Consider the following 23,285-nt stretch of genomic DNA (forward strand, 5'->3'; position numbering starts at 1 on the left):
GCAGAACAATGTAATTTCCTGCTGTTCTATTTCAGTACAATCAATGTCCCATTAAATCAGTTAAATCGATTTAGCCCTGGGCTGAAATGTATTTACTGTGCAGGTTTAGGGTTTCACCTGCAATGATGTAGCGACAAGAGATGGAGAAAAAAAAATGATATTCCGCTCAGGGTATCTACCCTGGTAACCACGGTAATGTTGATAAAGATGTAATCCAGCACTGGTGGTGTATGGATACCCCGCAGGCTTGGAAGTGTATTATGACTTCATCAATGCAAATTTGCAGGTAATGAAATTCAGAATTTCTCTGTGCTGATGTGTGGACGTTCTTGGCGAGGTTTTTTTTTTTTTTTTCTGTGTGTATGTCTCTGCCTCTATCTCCCTGTCGTTATATGTGTGTGTGTGTGTATTTGTGTATGTGTCCTGTATCATGAGTCATACAAGGTCTTTTCTGCATGTGTAGCTTCTCCAATGTGCTATGCCAAACATTCATTCTCACGGAAGGAGAAAATTGCCAAATTGTGGACGGGGCCCTTAAAAAATCGGCTCGTGGGGCATTCATTGATGATTTAGGCTTGCATAATCTTGTTTCCTCGCTGGAGCTTCAAGTAGCATTAATGAGGCGGTGAGGAGCCGTTGGGGAGATCAATGGGAGAGGGAGAGCGCCGCAAGATTCCAGAGTTGTCCCCCGATCATGTGTCTTTTCGTTTGCAATCCCAAGTGTGACACGCCTTCCCCCATCATCTGTGCTGTGGTGTGACGCAGTCTGTGGTTCAGAGGACATCGTCACTTCGAGCATCGCCGGAAGATAAATTCAAGATTTTGGGGTGGCACATAAAGATTGGCTAGTCGTTTTGGATATCCCGTACTTAAAATTTGTGGAAGTCGATAGATGTTGCCTTGGAGAAGTGGCTGTGTTTTGAGTCGAGTGTGCTGAGGCATCCATGAATCGCCGGCCTCGCATCTGATCAGCGGGCAAGGAGTGAGCTTGTTCCATCATGGCGGAGATTCAGGGTGTGGATGACAGAGTGAGCTGCTTGGAGATGTTTCAGTGTATTGGTGACGATGAAACGTCCACGGAGACCAGGTAATACTTCATTATAAAGCAGCTCTTGAAATCTCTCTTATAGCATGCAGTGCGCTTGAAAGTCCAGGCTTGAATGAGATGGTTGGTACATTGTAAATATGTAAATGCGGCAAGGCAGAACAGGTGGGACGAAACTGCACATAGCATTCACTTACAGTACATGTACAACATGTACTGTCTGTTTAAAGTACAGTTGAACCTCTATTATCCGGCCTCCCTTTATCCGGATCTCTCTATTATACGGACGCAATCTCGCCGTGATCTTTTTTTTTTTTTATATTATAATTACGGGAGGAAAGGGGGATTCCCAACTCCATGAGAACTCCTACACAAACACACATGAATTACATATACTTGATACATTTCTTAATAATTATTTAGGTAAATCATCCCAAGAATTTATAAAAGAAAATGATTTCATTCTTGCAAACACAAACCTCTATTTTGGGGTCTGTTATACTGAGTGTAACAATGAAAAGGTTGCAGTATACACATTACTACATGTGGTACTACAATGGGCTACATCAGTACATGTGTATGTATATGTACATGTATAAAGCATTGAGTCTCCCATATCCGGCCGAATCCCTTATCCGGATGAGCCCCGGTCCCGACTTGTCCGGATACGAGAGGTTCAACTGTATTTGCATATTTTGTTGACCTTCCCTTGGGGATATCCTGTGGCTGAATGAGCTACATGCCCATACAAAAGTATGTGGATGGCAGCATCATTTTTAGTGAGGATATTAGTGATGATAAATTTTTGATTACATTCATAGTGTCATGGATAGTAGCAGCATTCATACAGTGTGGCATACATACCGAAGGTAGAATAGGTATGATAAGCTTCCATCATGCTTGCATGTTAGATTGTATGCATACAAGTATTTATATTGTAGTAGCATTCCCATTGTCTTTAGGCCATTTGTGCTGGATATGTCCTGTAAGACTGAGCCTGTATAGTTGCTACAATTGTAGATTATTGTTAATTGAAATGTAAAGAGTTGTATAGGTACTACATTAAGTTGAATAGGTAATTATCAAGAAATCAAGATATCATTTATATTTATATATTGACTAGTCCCTCTTATATGCATTGCTTGCTGGTGTAATGTGATTGCACAACTTTATCTTCTGGGAGAAATCCTGTACCTTTACTGATTACATTCATATCAAATCTATTCATTTTCCTTTCCCGTGGCAGTTTCAATGTGATGAATTCATTCCAATGAGGAAATTGGCAGAATGGCTGAATGTTTATAGGTTGACATGTTTTCTGAGTGTTCTGAAAGGACATACTTGCCAACTAGTAAGATTTTATCAGATTCAGTAAGATTTTTTACGTTAAAAATAGCAAAATCAGATTTTCTGTCGGAGAAATCAGATTTTTACAAAATATTTAGATATACCTTTCATGTGTATTTTCTGAAGATTTGACCGAAAGTAAGATTTTTAACTTCAGTTTGCATAGAAAATAAGATTTTTGCAATCCATGAGTAAGATATTTCATCTTGAAATGTTGGCAGGTATGAAAGGAGAGTCACCCTGAATCAGATGTACAATGGTATTGACTTCATAGGGTTTGTATCAAATGCACATAGTTATTTTGTCAATTGTAGTCTTGGGGGGTGGCTGGGACTTGCATCAAATATGGCCAGGGATTTTAGCATTTTTGGGGCCCATGTCGGTCAGGAATATCCCGGGGTTTGTCGGGGGGGGGGGGGGGGGGGAGGGGGATATTGTTACCTGTATTTTGTCCGGGTGGATCAGGAATATACTTGGTTTGTTTTTGGAAATTTCTCCGGCCGCGTCCCTGACAAGGGCAAGGTAAACATGCATTTATCTTGTCCAGGTGGGTTGGGAATATACCAGAGTTTAAGGACAAACAGGAAGAATTACATTTTAGTGTTTCAAGTACTGCCCAGCCTGTTTGGGTCTTAGTCGGAGATTTCTACACAAATATGCCTTAAAAAAGATAATTGAGGATATGAGCATAAAATTGATTCTTGCTTCATTGTGTGGATGGTATTCATTGTGATATTACTGAGCACTTTTTTAAATTACAGTTCTCATGCCATTTCTTGGAGAAAAGGAGAAAGATACAAAACATTTTCAGTGTGGTTTCCATGTAACATCGGTATTTACAATCAATCTCATTCTTGGCCAAGAAAATTATATGGGATTTTCAAGCAAATCCTATATGGAATATATTATAGTATGGCTAGATGTAACTGTAAATGTCAGTCATTTTCATTAATTTGATGTTTAACTTTGGACCTACAGTATGTCAAACTTTGGGTCCCAACTTTTTGAACAAACCCATATACAGATAATGCATGTTATCTGGTCAAGTTTGTTTTGTTGCAATGTTTATATGATATTTGAATGCCATGCAAAAAAAAAAAAAAAATAAATAAATAAATAAGTACATGTAAGTGAGAAGTTTGAATGTACAAACAGTAGCGAAAAATTAGCAATGAGCTTCATGTTCTAGTGAACATTTTGACAATTTTATTTTTACATTCTGTTCCCTGTACTTGGGTGCATGATGCCACTGGTAAGTGTATGACTGCATGCATTGTGTGCATCAAATATGTGGCCAAGACTAGAAAGGTGACTGCAGCAGAGTTTGTCGGAAAATATTTGCAGAAACTTGGTAACTATCATGGGACTGGCTGACTGAAGTCGCTGAGCATTGTGAGAAGTGCCCCTGTAAAAACCCCAGAGAACATAGGCAACTTTCAGAGGGGGGGGGGGGGGGGGGGTGGTGGTGGTGGGGGCTAGAGCTATAGAATTTTTCTTTACACAGCATTGATTGACCCATGTATGGAGACTGGAGTTGCCTGGTATGTAGGGACAACCCCAGTACTCATTTTTTTTTTTTTTTTTTTTTTTCACAAAGAGGAAAATGCAGTGCTGTATTTTCGTAGTGTCAGAGGCATATCCTAGAAATAATTAGATTGTCAAACTTCACCTTGATATTGTCAAGAGAAATATTATCATTCCTGGTTTATTACAATCGTTACTAGTAGCAGCTGCTGAATTGCACACAATTTAACATCAGAATACTAGAACATACATACAATGGATATTCAAAACAGAGTTAACATAGAAATCAATTTCATAAACATACAATCACAAAGAATTACAGTTGCACATGTATATTAAAGTACCCCCCGTTACTTTCACAAGTTTGCTTTAAGAGTGGATTTTGTTTGAAAGCACATTTTTTTTTCATTTTAGATAATTTCATTGAATTGATGTTAAGTATTATTAAATATACAAAATATGAACAATAGTTACAATAAAAATATTTTCAGACTAAACCATCTACAGTTATGGTTTATTGAGAAAAATACTGATATCTCCTTATATTTCAGGCTTTATTCCAAAAATTTAATGCGGTACAGATGTTTTGTGATACAACTGACCTGCATGTATATCTAATATAAATGTGATATATTGAACAATTTTTAAATCTCTGCTCTCAAAGGTAAACAGGACCTTTAAGGTATACTGGAACACTATATTATGTCATGTCAGTGTTCTGGATCACTGTATGAGGATGGGTGGCAATCAGTAATGGTATTTGTTGCCAAACATTGCACTTTGCAGTGGACACTGTGCAGGGGCAGTGTGTTCAGAGAAACTGTTTGTCAGGGACACAGCTGAGGAAAACTGAGGGAGCCCTGTAAGCTGCTTACAGTAACATGGGTCGTTTTCACACGTACTGAGCGTGTGTAATAAATTTTTTGTATGAATCACAATTCTAGTGATCAATGCATTCGCTCATTAGAATCATAATTCAAATGACGCATTTTGGCCGTGTGTATGCAAATTGGAATCAGAGATAGTGATCTGAATCGTAATTAAAATCATACTTCGAATGATGGTCCACAGGTATTTTCCAGCAACGATCAAAAATTACCGAATGAATCAGTTGTTTGTGCAGATTGACCTTCTATTTGTGTTTTGGGGACAGAGCTTACCTTTCAACCAGTTCCACAGAGAAAAAAAGTGCTAGCTCCTTACTGCTCAAGAGGGATTGATGGGAATTCAGAAAGAAGCCCCACCTTCTCTCCTTGCTCTGAAATTTGAAAACACCAGAATCTGTGAAGCCTTCCTAGGTCTTGTGCATGGACAATGATTCTAACAGTAATTGTGATCATTATTGTAGTTCAGCAGTGCAATTACGTTTCCTAACCCGTGTGAAAACGGTCATGGCAGAATGTCTGCTCTGTAATGATATGCAATGTAGCACATGGTGATTAGCCTGGGAGGAATCACAAAGAACGTTTCATCCCACAGGGTTTGAAATGCTGTGGAGAATGAGTAAAAGTCGTGACAAGATTTTGAGGGTCTTTTACCCTTCCATAAATGATGTTACAATCCCAGAGATTAGAACATTCCCAACAACAACACAACAAAGGTTAATGGGCCAATCAGAGCACTCAGAGTGTAACTTGGATACAATAAAGATGTTTGTACCTGAACGTTGCATATTCTATGTAAAATACATCTACACCTTGAATTTGCCATGATAGCAATTTTTGCAGCATCACCAACATGTACATAAGCCCACAGCTACATGTACAGTTACATACAGCTAGCTAGCAAAGCACAACTACAAAGTATAAAATTTCTGTTTGAACCATGCACAGTATATACAGTGTATACCCAAACTAAATGCCTTGCCTTTCTTGTGTTCTGTTTTCTTGTATGCCATTTTTTCTTTAAAAGAAAAAAAAAATCGCACTTGGGATAGCCCTACAAATAATGCACTATCATGTGATCATATTTATCCAGTCGCCGCTACATGTAGGTGTTTGACTACCCGTAAACCTACATGTATTTTATATTCATTAATGATACTGTCAGTTCAAGGCCGATTTGAGACCAGCTGAGCAAAGTGTGCAATCATGCCACACCTCTGTCAGAGGCAAAAAGACCCTTGTCACTTGGATGAGCTCATGAAATGGAGGTCCCATGTGTGAGTCACAACTCATGCATCTGAATTATCCCACTTTACTTATTTCCGAAGTACAGAGTACAGCCCGACGACATGGTCCATCACCCACACACATACAGTCTGTATATATACAAACACACATAATAAACTCCTATGAGGTTGCCCCACATACTGTAGCTACTGAAGCAATATTCAACAAACCATATTGTATCAGCCAAGCGAATCGTGCCACGCCAGTGAAGAAATTAGTAAAAAGTTTACAGGAGCAGCGATGCTGTTATATGAGAAATGGTGTTTAGCTCACCTGAGCCAAGTAGGTCTGGTGAATATTTCACGCCATGTCTGGCATCTGCCGTCTTTCATGCAATGTATGTTGTGCATTAAACCTTTGCACATTTTCATCTTCATGATGCTGTAAAACCGGAAATTTTTGCGTTCATGAAACTTGTGCAAATTTTGTGAGTTGCCAGGATTCGGGAAAATGAAATGCATGTGAAAGGTTTTGTCTATGCAATGTATTGAATGCCAGTGATAATTTGTGAAAGTTTTATGGCACTGTGAAAAAGGCTGTCGTCTCCTATTCATGAAAGTTTTATTGCACCAATATTTCTGGTTTTACAGTAATAGGGATCTGAATTTTGACAAAACTTGGCATGAATCATCAATGAGGGAGGGGATCATAGATTGTACCCGTGGGAATGTGTTGGATGCGGTCCAAAAATGGCAAATGTTCATAATTTTCCATATATTTTGTAAATCTTTTTGATTTGTTTCACTTGAAGGAAGGGGTGGAATAATACCCAGGACGAGAGCGACAGCGTGCCTCAGTCGACGCAGCCACAGCGCAGGGACCACAAGATGTCGAAGCCGAAGAATCAGCAGCTTCCACTCCACAAAGTGATCATGGTGGGGAGTGGAGGGGTGGGGAAGTCTGCCCTCACACTCCAGTTCATGTACGACGAGGTATGTACAAGGATTCCTCGCTACTTTCTGTAATCTTCTACCATATTAAAGTGACTTATTAGTGTTTATTGTAGGGTTTTCATGGTTCACAGTATATTCTGTCTTGAGTGTGAATGTGGTCCAGAAAAGTGTACATGATGTACTATGAAATCACCTACATTGTACCACCAATTATTCTACCATCATGGTAACCTTTGAAGAATGCTAGACTTATTAGTGCATGTAACTGTAGAGCCTGTAAAAACCTGCTGATTGCCTGAAATGGAGTAAGTACAGTAAAAAAAAAATATATATATATATATTCTGTTATACTGTTGAAATCAATGGCAATGAAGCCATGGAAGTTATGTTAAACCCTCTCCAATATATTGGTAATGTATGATATAATCTTTATGCAACTGTGAGGCTCTTTTCTGTATGAATATTTCAGGAGTCGTACATATTGCCTTGCAAAGTGACAAATGGCAGATGGATCTTGTAAACTCTGCCTCTTCCTCAACCCTCCCCCCCCCAACACACTCGGATGAATGAATAAAAGAATGGGGATACATTATTTGAAGACATTGTCATAATTTTGCCTGTCATCTGTTCAGATTAATTTCCTTTTCAGTCTGTAATCGAGGAGGACTGTCATTTTTACACCTTGGAGTTGGTTTGATAGAATGTGTAATGCATACTTATAGTTATCTGTAGTTTTTAAAGTGACCAGTGACCAAGAGGCCGAAACCTGAGGCAGGTTTGCAGAAAAGCTCTGTCAGTATTGAACATTTTCTCAAAATTTTGTGAAATCCCAAACCTGGCATGGGTGTGTCACATGGGTCATATTTTGTTTTTGTTTTTCCATGCAGTACTTATGTTTAGTATTGCTCTAGCAGAATTTACAACAGGTCAGGGTACTTGTGGAAGAAAATGATTGATTTTTGACTGTGAGTGATGTGAATTCCATGCCATAATTCACAAGCGATGATTATTGCTTGGTAGTTGGGCATGTGGGTTGACCTTTTGTGCAATAGCCTGGTCTTTAGGGTATGAAATATAAGAACTCTTGAGCCATTGAAAAAAAAAGGAATAGTAATAAGATGGCGATGAAATACTCTAGGTGAAGTATACATGTATTGGGTTCTGTTTATGAAATTTGGTGAAAAAGTGGTTCCCTGTATGCCTGCAATGTGTGAGAAGTTATGATTTGCAATGTAGCCATTTTACGGGCATTGGATAAGACATGGAGTACTGAAGTAGTCAAATTATTCATGATTTAATGCTGAAATGTAGTGTGGTCCAGCATTATTGACCGCATGCATTTGTAAATGGAGATTTGTTCCACCTCTAGTGGCTGTGGTAGGTACAAGTGTGCAGATTTAAATTTTGCATCGATCTCGTAGGTGGCCTTTAAAGTGTGGTGAGGCGTGGCACACCGAAGACGTCAGGAATTGCTAATTATGTGTGTAGGAGGTGAGACACTTTTAGCTGTCTTAGGCTGAAAGGAGTTCAGCATCTCACCCATTTCTGTTGGCTTGCTTGCCAGTAAACAGTGACGAACTAGACATTTGAAGATATCCCAGTGCACTTTGTGGTATCAGCAGATTATTACTAATAGAGGTATAGCATTCCTGGCTTAGAAATGGAGGCAACGGGGCCTTACTTTGGCACAAAAGAAAAAAAGGAAGTTATAAAAACAAAGAGAAATTTATACAAAGATGAAAAGGGTAAAAAATGAAAGCTACAAAGAGTCCCAATTAGATTTTATGAACAACAACAATATTCTACATAATGCCAAATAAGATTAGTGAAATGAAGAAAACAAAGAAATCTTTATACAATGTAGTTGAAGTTTCATAAAACATTTGACTGACAATAGAAATGTTACATATTTTGAAGCTGAATAATATCACCGAACATTGAGGTGAAGCAGTACATGATATAATCACCTTGCAAATTTCCCATTGGCTTATACATACAAAGCAATTCAAAAATTTATTTTTTTGTATCCTATTTTTTTCACTGAAAATTCTGCAATTCTCACCCATATATTTATTAATGAGTTAAGAAAAGGGAAGCAGTAACATGTCATAATGTACAATCAACTCATTTGCCTTTGTGAATCTCTGTGCTGTAAAATGTAGTACAGAAACAAGTCATAGTCTTTCTTTATTAGCAAAGTATTTTTGCTTTCTTAGTGTTCTGGTAAATGGCAAAGCTCTCTTGCACATTTAACAGATGAACATATCGTCGCTGGGGTGACGAAACCTCGTATCTCAAAATTGTCAAATGTTCAGGAGAGCGAAAAAACATGGCGGCCAAAGCACTATAGTGAATGGGAAAGCCTTCTCTTTGACATGTCATGGTGGCTTCATTTTTGGAGTAAGACATTTAGGATTTGGCCAAGACATCACTTGACCCATTATTTGACCATTAAGCTAAAAAAAAAAAAATTTTGACATTTTTGAGATACGAGGTCTTGTCACCCCAGCGACGATATATAGATTATTTTATAACTTCAATGCAGAATGGGGTATGTACGCCCTTTTTACTTTTGACAGCAGTACAGACAGTTCTGGCTGATACATTGTATATGATGACACTTATGGCAGGTATTCATGCCTTATTATACCAGACAGCTATGTAAGGCCAAGTTATGCTTCATATAATAAGATAAGATAGTGTCACCTTCACATACCAGGTTAAACATGACAAACATACTGATTGATTATTAATGTTTCAAAGAGTAGTTGCATATCACTTAGCCATACTTGTTTATTAGTTGCCATTTCTATACCGCTCTGTATCCATCACATAGCCTGCAAGCCGACTGCTGTTCAACTAGTGAATGTGATCTTTATTTCTGTTGTACTGTAGGATGACTGGACAGTCCAGGGATATCAGAGTATAAGATTGCGTTTTTTGTTTGTTTGTTTTTTGTGGGGGGGGGGTATATTTTGTTTTATTTTTAGAGGGGAGTCCATTCATTGGGCAAAATGAATCACTGGGACAAAAGCAGCAGAGAAGACAAAAATCAGCCCCACCTAAACTAAAGTTAAATCAATCTCATGACATAAATAAACTTTTCTTTCTGAAATCATACACAAGTTAAGCTCCCTCAGATTTGCCCACATCAAAAAAATAATGGCATAAACATTGTCACTTGTGCAGTACAATGTTTACTGTTTACTACAAATGTGTGAGCAGTCTAGATTGTAGGCTATGCAGCTCTAAGTCAGTCTCGTGTACTGACTGGATGAGTCATCCTCTGCTCCCACGGCTCATCCTCCCTCCCCCGTATCCCTCGCCATGACAACCCAGCTGCTCTCTCTCTCTATCCACGCTAGCTGATGAACTGAACCGTATTCTGCAGCCTGCATAACTGCAAACTTTAAGTGTGTTGTTTGTTTGTTTGTTTGTTTGTTTGTCCGTTTGTTTGATTTTTACTTAGTATGAATCTTGCAAAATTGACATTATACTGTTTAAGATGACCTGACGCTGAGAATAACATCAAATGGATGATGCTCTCAATTGTTCATCATGTACAGTTTGGACATTGAAAGCAAATCACTTGATGTGGATGCCGTCACTGGAATATAAATGACATAACAAATCAATAAATTTGATTTAGATTTAAATTTAAAATGATTTGATTATATTTGTGATTCTGGCATTTCTTCAACAGAAACAGAAAAATGTTTTTTTTTTTTCAAATTGAAAGTATGTGTCTCTTTGAATTTGTTTAAACACTTATTCTCAAATGAAATATGCTTTGTTTTTGTGAACAGTGCTGTGATGTGTTAGTTGATCTGTTTAGGGTGGTACATTGTTGTAGCCATATGCAAGCCTCTGGCTGCCTTTTGTGTGCACTGGCAACATGTACTGCAAAACAGCAGTGAAGTACAATTAGAATGTCAAAATACCACAATCTAAGACATTACTCGAAAGGATGATAACAATTAAGGAAAATAAGTTGCCATTGCCTTATAAACAATCAAAATCAAACAAGGAAGCAAATGTTTGGGTTCAAAAATTAGCTGTTGAATGAAAATCATGTGGCAGGTTTTATGTATTTTAACCTGGAATGCAGTGTACCGTACTTGTTTGTACTTTTGTACTTGATTGTACATTTGTACTTGATTGTACATTTGTATACAGTACTTGATTGTACTTTTGTACTTGATTGTACTTTTGTACTTGATTGTACATTTGTATACAGTGCATTTGATAAATCGTACAAGTGTATGGCATTATTTGCATCGAGGAAATCAGATGTTAGTACAGACCAAGAAGGCAAACACTTGATATACTTTTGTTGTTTCGAAGGCTTCATGGACTTTTTGTGAGGAATGTGCAGTGTACTTCTGACTCTTTCACTTTCGTGTGTTATTACATGTATTTTGAAATAAGATACTTGAGAGTGTTTGTGGCTGTTATTATCAGAATGAGTGTAACAGAAGTATGCGAAACTGACTCATGAATGAAAATATGAAAATGAAATTGCCACCACTGATTGTGAGGCAATGACATCGTTGCCACATCTAATTTCAGCACACAATTTGCAATGGATATCACTAGAATCTATGCAGAACTTTCTGAAATGTCTTAACTTCCTTATTTTGTGTTGTCTGTTTCCATGACAACACAATGTTCTCCGTCAAAGTTGACATCAGTATGGATAGACATTGCACTTCAATAATTTCCATCATGAGCTGCATTGTATGTACACATTATGTACTTGAATTTACCATTTTTTTAAATGAGCCTCGCCATGTGTACTACCTTTGATGCTGTAGTATGAAAGGCATCAGTTGAACTCACAAGACATGTTGTACACTTACATTGTATGGTGTTATAGTGTGAAAGACATTGCAGTTGAACTCACGTATGATGCTGAAGTGTAAAAGGCATAGCAGTTGAACTCACACACTTGTACATGTATGTATGATGCTGTAGTGTAAAAGGCATCTCATTTGAACTCCAGGATGACACTGTAGTGTGAAAGGCAACGTTGGTGTTGAACTCCCTGATGACACTGTACTATGAAAGGCATCGCAGTTGAACTCACATACACTTGTACATGTATGACGCTGTAGTGTGAAAGGCATTTATACAGTAGCGTTGAACTTACATATGATGCTGTAGTGTGAAAGGCATCTCATTTGAACTCCCGAATGATGCTGTAGTGTGAAAGGCATCTCATTTAAGGGCAAGTCCAAGATATCGCGCACCTTACGTATGGGACATTCAGAGATTTCAAACCTCTGAAAAGTAATGAAGGAGCACTTGGATTTTATTGTTTATCATCAGGAGGACTGGTATCCCTGAGAAGAATATTGTGTTTAAGTTTGATGTCATTTGACCTTGGGTTAATGGTTTTATTAAGAAAAATATGCCAACTTACGTATGGGACCAGAGAAAAACTGGATTTTTCAAAATAAAGTTTGAACTGAAAATTCTCTGAAAGTACCTTACTGATCAAGTTCTGTTTGGAAGTGAAGAAAGGTACAATACTGAAGTATCTTCCAGCAAAGTTTCACTGCAAAAGAATAAAGCATATTTTCATGAAGTTGGTTTAATTAACGAAAGTACACCTTACGTATGGGACATGGCTCAACTTACGTATGGGACATTTGTCTTTAGTGCACAAATGCATTCATGGGAATGACTTTAAATTTCCCCATAGTGTCATATTCAGTTCCACAAATCATGCTACAACATGTAACAAAGGAAATAGACTTCTAAGTGGGAACTTTCCTGGTTCAGGTACCTAGCAAAAGCTAAAATAAAACAAATAAAAGTAATTACCAATTTACAATTAAATGTCTTAGTTTGGATTCCGTCATGCATTAACACTGTCCTCATGATGTCTGCACATACAGATATAGTGTACTGACACTCTATTTCTAGCCCATTTGTAATTACTCTAGTCAATATTTTTTCATCAAATGAAAAAAAAAATGAGCGAATTCTAGCTTGTGACCTTGATATAGCATACATGTACATGTACAATAACTAATTTGTAGTCTTGATAATTTCAACTTTAGAATCAAATGTCATGTACAGTGTAATTTGCAAATACAGTTTGAAGTGGGTACTTTCAGTAGCTCTAGGCTTACCTTGCAAGTTGTCTGAGTTTTTATAAAGCTTTTATAATTGTTTGAAATGCAGCACAAAACACAACAACAACAAGAGTACTTCATTTTGCTCTGTAATCATCATGTTTTGCCATGTGAATTTTAGCTGAACTGCAAAATCAATCAAATTTTAATGAAAGTTTTAGATTTCAAGGAGATAGAAGAATGTATGTACCAATGCTGTTTTTTTTTTTTTTTCAAATTGCTTGGCTTCGTGTCTATGAAACCAAAGACGACAAAATTTGTGTTACTTTGTACATACATACATGCTTGTGTAGCGATACAGGAAAGATTATCATTTGCACATTCAAATCTAGATTTGAAACACTTAAGTTACTCACTGATCTGCAAATTACAATTTTGAATAAATTCTAATAACCTCATTTGATCATACACTACCAGATTGCAATGTATGTTGATAATTGTGTAGATGTGGGGTACAAAGTAAGTATGAGTTGATGAAGGTGTCTCAGAGCACATCTGTCTCTTCAAACACAAAATAGAAAAGAATATTGAATTCCCTATTTGTTTGTGTAATTTGTGTTTTTAGCACTCCAACCACAGAACCAGTATTGATATTGTGGTTTATAGCAAATGTAAACTATAGTCTTCATTTTACAGGATTTTCAGAAATCATGTTCATGACCTTGATGTTAAAGTCATGACATATTCTGAGGGTGAGCAGTTGAAATATTAACAATCATATCAAAATAAAAAGTATTCTCATAGGGTTTTTCCTTTGCTATCAACTCTAGTAATGACAAAGTTACCTGCTCACACCTTAAGTGATTTTTCTTTTCAGTAAGACCTATAATGTTGTCATTGATGAGCGCCATAAGCACAATTGTTTTGATTTCGCTTTTGAGGCTGTACAACCTGTGGTACATGCTGAACAGTGTACTGCACCTAAAATGACACTCAGAGAATCCCATTCTTGGACAAAGTCATTTTGTAGAGAGGTAAAGTTGAAAATGATAACTGAATTAAGAAAATGTCCAATATCAAAATGTTAACGGGGAATGTTAATTTAAGACCAGCTGCACAGCCTGTAATGAAAATAAGAAAATACAAGTATAAATGAATATTCTTTATTTTCCTTTCTTAATCATAGAATGACTCAATAATGCTGTTCTTACACTCTCCCTGAGGTCAACTGAGTAGGAGAGGCAGATATATAGACATTTCCTTCAGAGTAGGTGCAAAGATAACCATTAACCAAACAAATGTAAGGACATATAGCATTCATGTCAAAAGGCGGTTTTCCCATTCACTTTGCATGTAATGTCCCATACGTAAGGCATTTGTCCCATACGTAAGCAAACTTTAATTAGTTATAAGATGAAGGACTAATTAAATTTCCTCATTTAGTTTTGCTAATCTGGAGTTGACATGAATAAATTAGAACTTCCTAAAGTATGATTGGTCAATGTTACAAATCTTCAGAAAAAACTTAAAAAAACATACTCAAATCCTTACGTATGGGACACTATGTTCTGGGAAAGTGCATAATTTGCATAATTAATGTGCTGACCTTGTCTTACCAATTGCAGATTATACTAACTCATACAGGGGTCATGTCCATAAAGGAACTAGGTCAAGGACAAATTCAACTGATTTTAGATGAATATTTATAATTTGTCCCATACGTAAGGTTTGTTTTTGATTTATGCAAATCAAGGCCATATTTCTTGCATAAATTTGCATAATTCAATATTTTCTTTGCTGGAAATATATGATTTAACTCTTTGGCTACAACATGATATCAATAACTTTTTGATAAAATCAAGATGAATTTTGAGCATCTGAGGGGACATTATCTTGGACTTGCCCTTGAACTCCCGAATGATGCTGTAGTGTGAAAGGCATTGGAGTTGAACTCTCACATAAAAAGCAAAGGCCAGTATGGCAACAACTTCTTGTGGGGTGTTTCGTGCATGAGCTGTATAAGACGCCGGTTACAGTGCGGGGCTGGCGCCGAGCCACGGCCGAGCCGCGTCCAAGCCCGGCCTCGATTGCGGGGCCGAGCCCTGCAATTCTGTCCGTTTACAGTGCCGGGCTCGGCCCGGGCTTTTAATTCAAACCTTTCAATATTTTGTCGTAGTGGCGCTCTGCTTGTAAACAAACACTGGCCACCGGTATAGTCAATCGTGAAAGGGGTTTTAGGGAATAGTGCCATCATCATAGTCTTTATAGATGACACATCTTTGCATCTGACCAATCCATGAGTTCACTTGTAAAGATCATAACTCAACCTTTATCATGTTGGACTGTTTCAGCATAGCTTTAGTGTCAACACAATGGTTTGAAAGCACTTAATTTTCAATTTCCAAAACTAATAAAATCTTACCCTGCCTCCAGAAATTATGAAATTTTTATCCATGAAAAGGTCAACATGTCTGTACGCTGTAATACTAAATGGGTTTGAAATCGTGTACCAGATGCCTTCCATGGCTGAAGTATGCAGTTTTCAATCTGTATGTTTGAAAGAAACATGTTCCATAGTGACAGCTTATATACATACTATTTACAATTACACAGATAATGTCTGATATTTTCACCAACAAAGCATCAGAAATACCAGTAGATTCTCACTAAAAAGACGAGTACACTTGATATGCATGTGAATATCAATATACATAGTGTACTCATTTACCCCAGGGTAGCCTCTTCAGAGTAGGCATTGGTCTTTCTAAAGGCATTGCCTATGTACAAGCATCCCCAGTATTATTACCAGGTACCCACTTTTCCCCTTGGGTCAACACTATAGGTGCATTCACACCTACAGTAAAGTACCGTGGTATTTTGTGCACTACAGTAGTACTAAGTAGTTTGTAATGTACACTGTAAATGCCCAAAACACCATGAAATACGTAATGTACATGACGAAATACCAAGGTGTAATTTAGGTGGTGATTGAAATTTGTGCAAGAAATACACTTAAAATATGTGAGATTTGAGTGTGAATTGTGTCTACATGAAACACTGTTGAGCATACAGCACTGGTGTACATTTTTCATGTGTCCTGTCACACTTCCTGTATTCTCCCATTGCTATTTGCAAAGGATTGCATTATGTGAAGGTGTATTACGTACTGTAGTGTTATGTGTACAATTTACTTGCACATGATGACTGTGATGTCCTGAACTGTATGATGGACTGGAATATATGCAAGATGGACCAACAAGAATTGAAATTTGATCACTGGAGCAACGGTGAAATGAAGTCCCTAATTGATACGGCGTAGGAGGATGCGCAGCACTTACCTCGGAGAGATCTATGTACATACAGCTGTAGATACAGTGTACTTTCTGACCAGAAATATGATATTTTTTTAATGAGAATGGTACAATAGGAAGTGAGTTTCTGACGTTTCTATTACTATATTTTTAATTTATTTCACCAGTGAGAATGTAGTGTACAAATCACCATGGTATAAATAATGTGATAATTCAGGTGTGAATGCTCCTAATATGGGTATTACTCTATCTGATGTGCAATGGTACCAGGCAGAACTCAAGTGTGTAATATCTCCTATGTGTATCCAATGGTGCCCTGTACTAGAGCCCACAGCCTGTTCACCTTACCACCGCTCTTCCCACAAAGTAACTGTAGAAGATACAGTATGCCTTCATCATACATTATGTACTCTCACATCCATCTTGTTAATTCTGCTTTCGGGATGAAGGAAAGATGAAGTACCAACTATCTCAGCTACGTACTGCAGGAGCTTCCATACCCAACTCCTTTGAGTCCTGCAGTTATACACAGCAAATTTCTAAATCATCTTTTTTTTTTTCATGCTAGTTTCTGGTTGCACGAAATGCTTGAAAATTTCAACACCATGAAAATTTCCACTTTTACAGTAGTGGCTGACAGGAAAAAAAAAATAGACATTTGATTATGGAATGTAACATCGTCTGTATTAAAGGGGATGGCTAGTAACGGAGCAGTGGGAATCAGTGGGAATGCTGGGGGATGATTGTTCTAATCCTTGTGGGAATCATTCAAGAATACATTATATATCTATTGTTGTGTGAAAATTATTTGCTTCAGAATGGTCTCATATTCAAGTAATGTGCAGTTTAATGTTTCCAGGTTAGCATGCCGGTATAGTGACGGGGCGATCATTAACGGCCCATTAATGATTGCCCTGACACTGTGCAGGCATGCTAACCTGGAAACATTGAACTGCACGTTACTTGAATTTTCGCGAATCAGGTATTCCCGACGATTTCACAAGTGGTTAAATTCGCAATCGTGGTGTCCTGTACTGAACGGAGAAGAGTACATGCGTACGTCACATTCACATCGAGATCAGAGTTAATATTTTTGCGTGTCTTTAATTTCGCGAATAAGCATCTGACTCGCGAAATTTGCGAAAATAAAAACCTCCTGAAATATTTGGTGTAAACAGTTATCTGTGTGTGTGTGTGTGTGTGTGTGTATTTTGTAGTCATTGCCTCATCAGAATGACAATAGCAACTACAAAGCAATAAATTTAGGTATTTCCACATTGAAAGGTTATTTTTCAGGGATGTCCAGTAATTTTATGAATCCAGTGTACTATGTACATAGCCCCCAATGCAGTATTTCCTTTTAGAACAAAAATGAGAGATACATAGTGCGTAACTTAGCCTCAAAATCGCTTGAAACAAGCAATTTTTTCAAATTTTTGCCAAGATGAAAATTTAAGGGGGAATGTACATGCTGTACATGTATGTCATGCTAGACAGCAGGTACTAACATACAATGTATGAGGGTCAAATTATCATTTAAAATTTGTACTTTTTAAACTGAATGGGCTAATATTGATTGGAAAAGATAACAGCCCTTAAATTCTTTTGTGTTTTATGACATTCCTAGAGTTATGGGAAATGTAATGGACAGACCAAAATGCGACAGTTTGGTCTGTCCATGTTACATACATTGTATACATGTTCCCAACTGTGGAAAGTAGCAACCCATTTGCAACATGATGCAGGATGACATATACTGTATATGGCATGAATTTAGCGAGTCTAAATTTTCGCGAATCGGGACTTCCCGACGATTTCACGAGTGGTTAAATTCGCGATCGTGGAGTACTGTACCGAACGGAGAAATGTATACCTGTGTGTCACGTCACGTTCATATCGCAATCAGAGTCATTATTTTTGCATGTCTTTAATTTTGTGAATAGCACCCGATTCACAAAATTTGCAAAAATAAAAACCTCTCGAAATATTTGGCGTACATACAGTATACAGACAGAGTGATGTGTCATCACAGACGTACTGACTAATAAATTCCTTAATATTTAGTTTTGACCCCAGTGAATGCATGTCTATGCATCCGGTGCTTTTTGTGAAGATTATTACATGTACTTTAATGCAATTTAGGTAATTTGGCCAATCATTTCATATTATTGTTTACCTTGTGAGATTTGCCCTATACCCGTACATTTCCCAAGGCCATAGATAAAGTACACACACTATGTATGCAGAAATTAATTATAGCCAGGTTTTATATTGATGGCATTATGTCAAACATTGTTCTTTTTTCTGTCTGTTTACAATTCCTTCTCAACCTTTCATCTCACAGTGACTTTTACTGACAGGAACTTCCTGAAATGGTATGATGACGTACATGTATGTAGTAGTGAACTTTCATCTTGAGTAGTTGACACAATACTCATTCAGTCACACTCACAGTGCCATCATGAGCAGAAGTTTAGGGTAATACTTCTCCCAGCATACTGCACATGCTGCCGCAGTGTTTGGTGAATTCCCCTGATAACAGATTGACTGTGGCTAAAGTACAATTTAATCAGCCTCCAGACTATTAATGTCTGTTTTGATGCAATGCCAAGGACATATTATACAGTGTATTTATGTGATTAGCAACATTTAGGGTGCCAGGGGCATTGAGAATACATCCATCCCAGGGGAGAGGTTTTGCATGCATTTATGCAATGGAACACTGAAATCAATGGGTTTTGTGAAAGCTTAGAACTGCAAAATCAAACAAATAAGTTATGCAACAGAGAACTAGGAAATATTTACCAAAATTGCAGTAAATCATCCACTAGGTGTTTGGCAGTGATGTTATCATCAAAATAAAATTCTGTCAGTAAAGATCTGTAGTTTGGGATTACTGTAGAGTTGGATGGCTGGCCTGGCTGAGACCCCGTTTACAGTGCGAGGCGAGGCCGCGGCTTGTAAACTAGCAAAAGGCCAAATGTGGGGCCAAAATTGACCGCGCATTTGGCCACACTCTGGAGGTGGTCGCGGCCGCGGCCGAGCCCGGCCTTTTCTCAGTGTAAACACAAACTGGGCCAAATACGCGGCCAATTTTAGTCTGGCTTCCAAACCCTCTGCCTGTACTATTTCGTTATTCAGGATATTAACCCCCTCAACGTCGAAAACTAGTATAGTTTAAGGTGGTTTTGTCCTGCAAAGGATTTTTCCTTTGGCAAAGGCCTTTGCCCGAACGGCGACTTCGTCGCCACGGAATCCAGTTGGCAAAGGGTCTGAAAACCAGACTATACCAAATTGCGTTTGTTTACAAGCAGAGTGCCTCTACGACAAAATATTGAAAGGTTTGAATTTAAAAGCGCGGCCGAGCCCGGCAGTGTAAACGGACAAATTTGCGGGGCTTGGCCGCGGCTTGGCCCAGCCCCGCACTGTAAACGGGGTCTATGATACATTTAGAGAATCTCTGTAACAAATTGTTTACAGCTACTGATCTCTGTGTAAGTACACACACAGCCGAAAAATCTTGACTGGTATAGACTGTTACCGATGAGCATACGCTTTGATGCACTTATTGATATTTGCTGAGTGGTGGTATTCTGGATTTTTGAATGTACCATACCATGGTAGACGGTGAATGAAGAGTAATTCCACTGGGACACTCATAAATCTCCACATTACAGGGTCTTCCATGCTTACAGTATTACTAATTACTGATGATTGATATCGGGGGAAAAAATAACTTTGGTCATGTTTCATTGCAAGATTATTAAAGATCTATAAAGGTAGAAGTCAAAGGTCATGCAAACCCCCATGGAGAGAGAACAAGTTGAGTCACTTGTTATTGTATGTATGTTTGTTTTTGTTGAAGCAAATGAGGATATCTACATGCATTAAATGCATAATGAAATAGTATTTCTGTGCTACAATGACCATGTTTTAAATACCAGTAGGCCCCCTATATACAAAATACATGATGCTATTTCATCCACAGTAGCTGAACCTCCAGTGAATTTTACCATTTATAGTTTCTTCATACACTTTATGTACCCATGTAAACAAGGGATGATTCGGGTGGGATGTACAGCGAGGTAACGTGTATCAACTGCATACACCTAATCAGTATGAGTCTACTGTACATTGGAAGTACTGTGCTGTATACATCTGGGTGTGTGCCAATGAATGAATGAACTTGTGTATGTGTTCCGAAGGCATGACTGAGGGCGGTATAACCGCCAGCAGTTTGTGTGTGTGTGTGTGGCTTTTTGTGCATACTCCTGATGAGACCTAGTACACTTGCCTGTGATGTTGGAGGTGGTTTGAATTGGAATCTCTAAACAGTGGCTTGCTTGTATTATGATAAATAGTAATTAATCTAGAACAGTGCTCCAGAGATAAATTTCAAATAGAACACTAAATCGGTGAGTTGGTGAACACATACAACGCCATCTACATGTAGTATAGTTAATAGGCTTGTTCATGTCATGCCATACAATGTACACCTAACACGAATGTGTGCCTTCCGCCTCAGCTGTTGTGGGAAACTTGCTCACCTCTGATGATGCTGAGAAGTTTATGTTACTTGGATGTTTGTTCATGCTTCAATAACTATTTCTTTTTACCATAATCAGCATTTTTAAAATTGATTAGTACCAGGTACAAAACATGGTTGCATCCTGACTCATTTTGATATTAATGCCATTTGAAAATGCCATTCAAAAGGCACATAAAGGTGCATTTATGATTAGCAATTTCTTTCAAATCATGTCTACTTGGGAAGCATGAATGCAAAATCACATACTTTGTACAGCTTGCTGCAGTCAGATTTAAAGTTTTTAAAAATTGGGCCTAAACTAAAACAGTACCCTTGTTTTGGGTGAGCGTTTCAAAACGCTAATTCTGCCTTTGCAAATTGAGCATAAATTCACCCTTTATGCATATTATAAGATGAATTTTCTTTGTAGCCAAAGCAGAGTGTTGCACAGGTTGTAAGCATGTTATTGACCTATTCCTATTATAAATATCAATGATGATTTTAGATGTATGCATATATGAAATCTCACGAAGCCCCTTTTTGGATGTTCTGATATTCATCCCTGGATTAAATACATTTTTAGATTTATTTGAGTGATGTTCCCATCTGTGATCGCTTGAAACAACTGTATATTGCTCTCGTCTATTTCATCAACAAGGACTTTGGCCCTCAAATTATATTTAAAACATCTTTTTTTATTTATTTTGATATTGTGATTTATAATTTCAAGTATAATCAAGCAGATCACTGATGTTTTGTACTTTTATACATGTAGCTGTTGTAGAATCTCAAATATACTTGATTATAAATATATAAATACTTATTATTCAAAAAGAATTTTTTAATGACTAAATGATTTTGCAGCATTAGGAAAAAAAAGTTATCTTGCAAAAATAGAAAATAAGATATATTTTAAAGATTAATGCTTGTTGAAAATTTGGTGAAATTTTATGATATCTTACTAGTTTAAGATGTAGAAATAGGAAAGGGACTAAATGACTAATTAAGTTTGCAGAGACTGCAACTCTCCCGCTTTCCACGGGAGATCTCCCGCCGAAAGCCCATTTTTGCAAAATCTCCCGTTCTCCCGCTTGAGATTTAATTTCTCCCGCCCTGGCTCCGTGTCTCCCACATGAAATGATTTCTTACTTAGTGTCATCGTATGTTGAAAAATAGCATCAAGAACCCTAGAGCTTCCAGGGCCTGCGGACCCCGGCCGCAAGGAACTTCGTACTTTGCGCACATCAAGTTGAAGTCTCCCGTTTGCTATAGGGGTTTCAGGTGGGAGAATCTTTAGATCAGAAGGTGCTTGGGGTTGGAGTCTCTGGGTTTGTAAAGATAAATCCAAACAGTAATGATACAAAAAACAACTAAAAAAAACAAAAAAAAACAAAAAAAACAACAACAACAACAACAACAACGACAGGTGGAAATGATCATACAATGGGAGGCCAAGGCTTCTACCAACCTTTAGTAATTTTGCTGGGGAGCTTTCATCCACTCCTGTGGACTTCCTCAGGCCAAGTGGTCGCAAAGTTTCTTGTATGCTGCCTGCTTGTTTCCTGATCATTGGACCAGAGATCGGTGATAGAGTGTACCCCAATTCCCAATTTTTTTTTCAGTAATCACAATGCTTTCTAATTTTTCTTCTCTTAGGAAGTTGATGCCACATTTATATTATGAGGACTGTCGTTACTATACGTGTTTGGATGATTTGTTGTAACGTTTTGCAAATGTTTTATTGCAATTACATTTTTGCAGGAAATGAAATAAATGAACTGAATGAAGTGACTGATGTTTTTTTTTTCATAATCAGTTATGAAAAAAATATAGAAGAGAGTGGAGATTTAAGGAAGCCATGTTAGAGGATTTGGAGGCATTGTAGCAGTCATAACAACCATAATCTTCCTACTCAAATGTGGGTCTTGACTATCTCTGATTTGTCTCCTTCATTCTCCTGCTTCAATTTAAAGGACAAGTTCACTTTCATAAACATAAGGATTGAGAGAATGCAGCAACATAAGTAGAACACATCAGTGAAAGTTTGAGGAAAATTGGACAATCAATGCAAAAGTTATGAATTTTTCAAATTTTTGTGTTTGAACCGCTGGATGAGGAGACTACTGAGGCTCGTGATGTCATATGAGTACAACAGTATAAAGAAAATTTAAAGAAAATTCAGCATATTTTCACTTTTTTCGCATGATAAAAGAGCACTTGACTTGCCTCTTTCTAAAGGCAATGGGAATAATATTACCCATAACATATGTCAGTAACGAGTCAAGGGAATGTGTACTTTTTTCAAAAGATGAAATTTTGTGAAATTCTCTTTATATTTTCCTTATATTGTTGTATGCATGTGACATCATACACTGCAGTAGTCTTC

General features: G+C 37.6%; 1 protein-coding gene across 2 annotated transcripts in view; it reads left to right on the plus strand.

The window, feature by feature from the left end:
• LOC140239530 (ras-related protein Ral-A-like) overlaps positions 1–23,285 on the plus strand; it is a 50,732-nt gene that overhangs the window by 11,668 nt on the left and 15,779 nt on the right. Inside the window, exons 1-2 of one of the 2 annotated variants that reach the window (XM_072319364.1) lie at positions 1,044–1,087; positions 6,839–7,019. In XM_072319364.1, coding sequence (XP_072175465.1) covers positions 1,044–1,087; positions 6,839–7,019 — 225 coding nt within the window. Of the gene's footprint in view, positions 1–1,043; positions 1,088–6,838; positions 7,020–23,285 lie in introns of those variants that run through there. The other variant, XM_072319365.1, reaches the window with a different exon arrangement.

Source organism: Diadema setosum, chromosome 16 (assembly GCF_964275005.1).
Source record: "Diadema setosum chromosome 16, eeDiaSeto1, whole genome shotgun sequence".
Classification (NCBI taxonomy): Eukaryota; Metazoa; Echinodermata; class Echinoidea; order Diadematoida; family Diadematidae; genus Diadema; species Diadema setosum.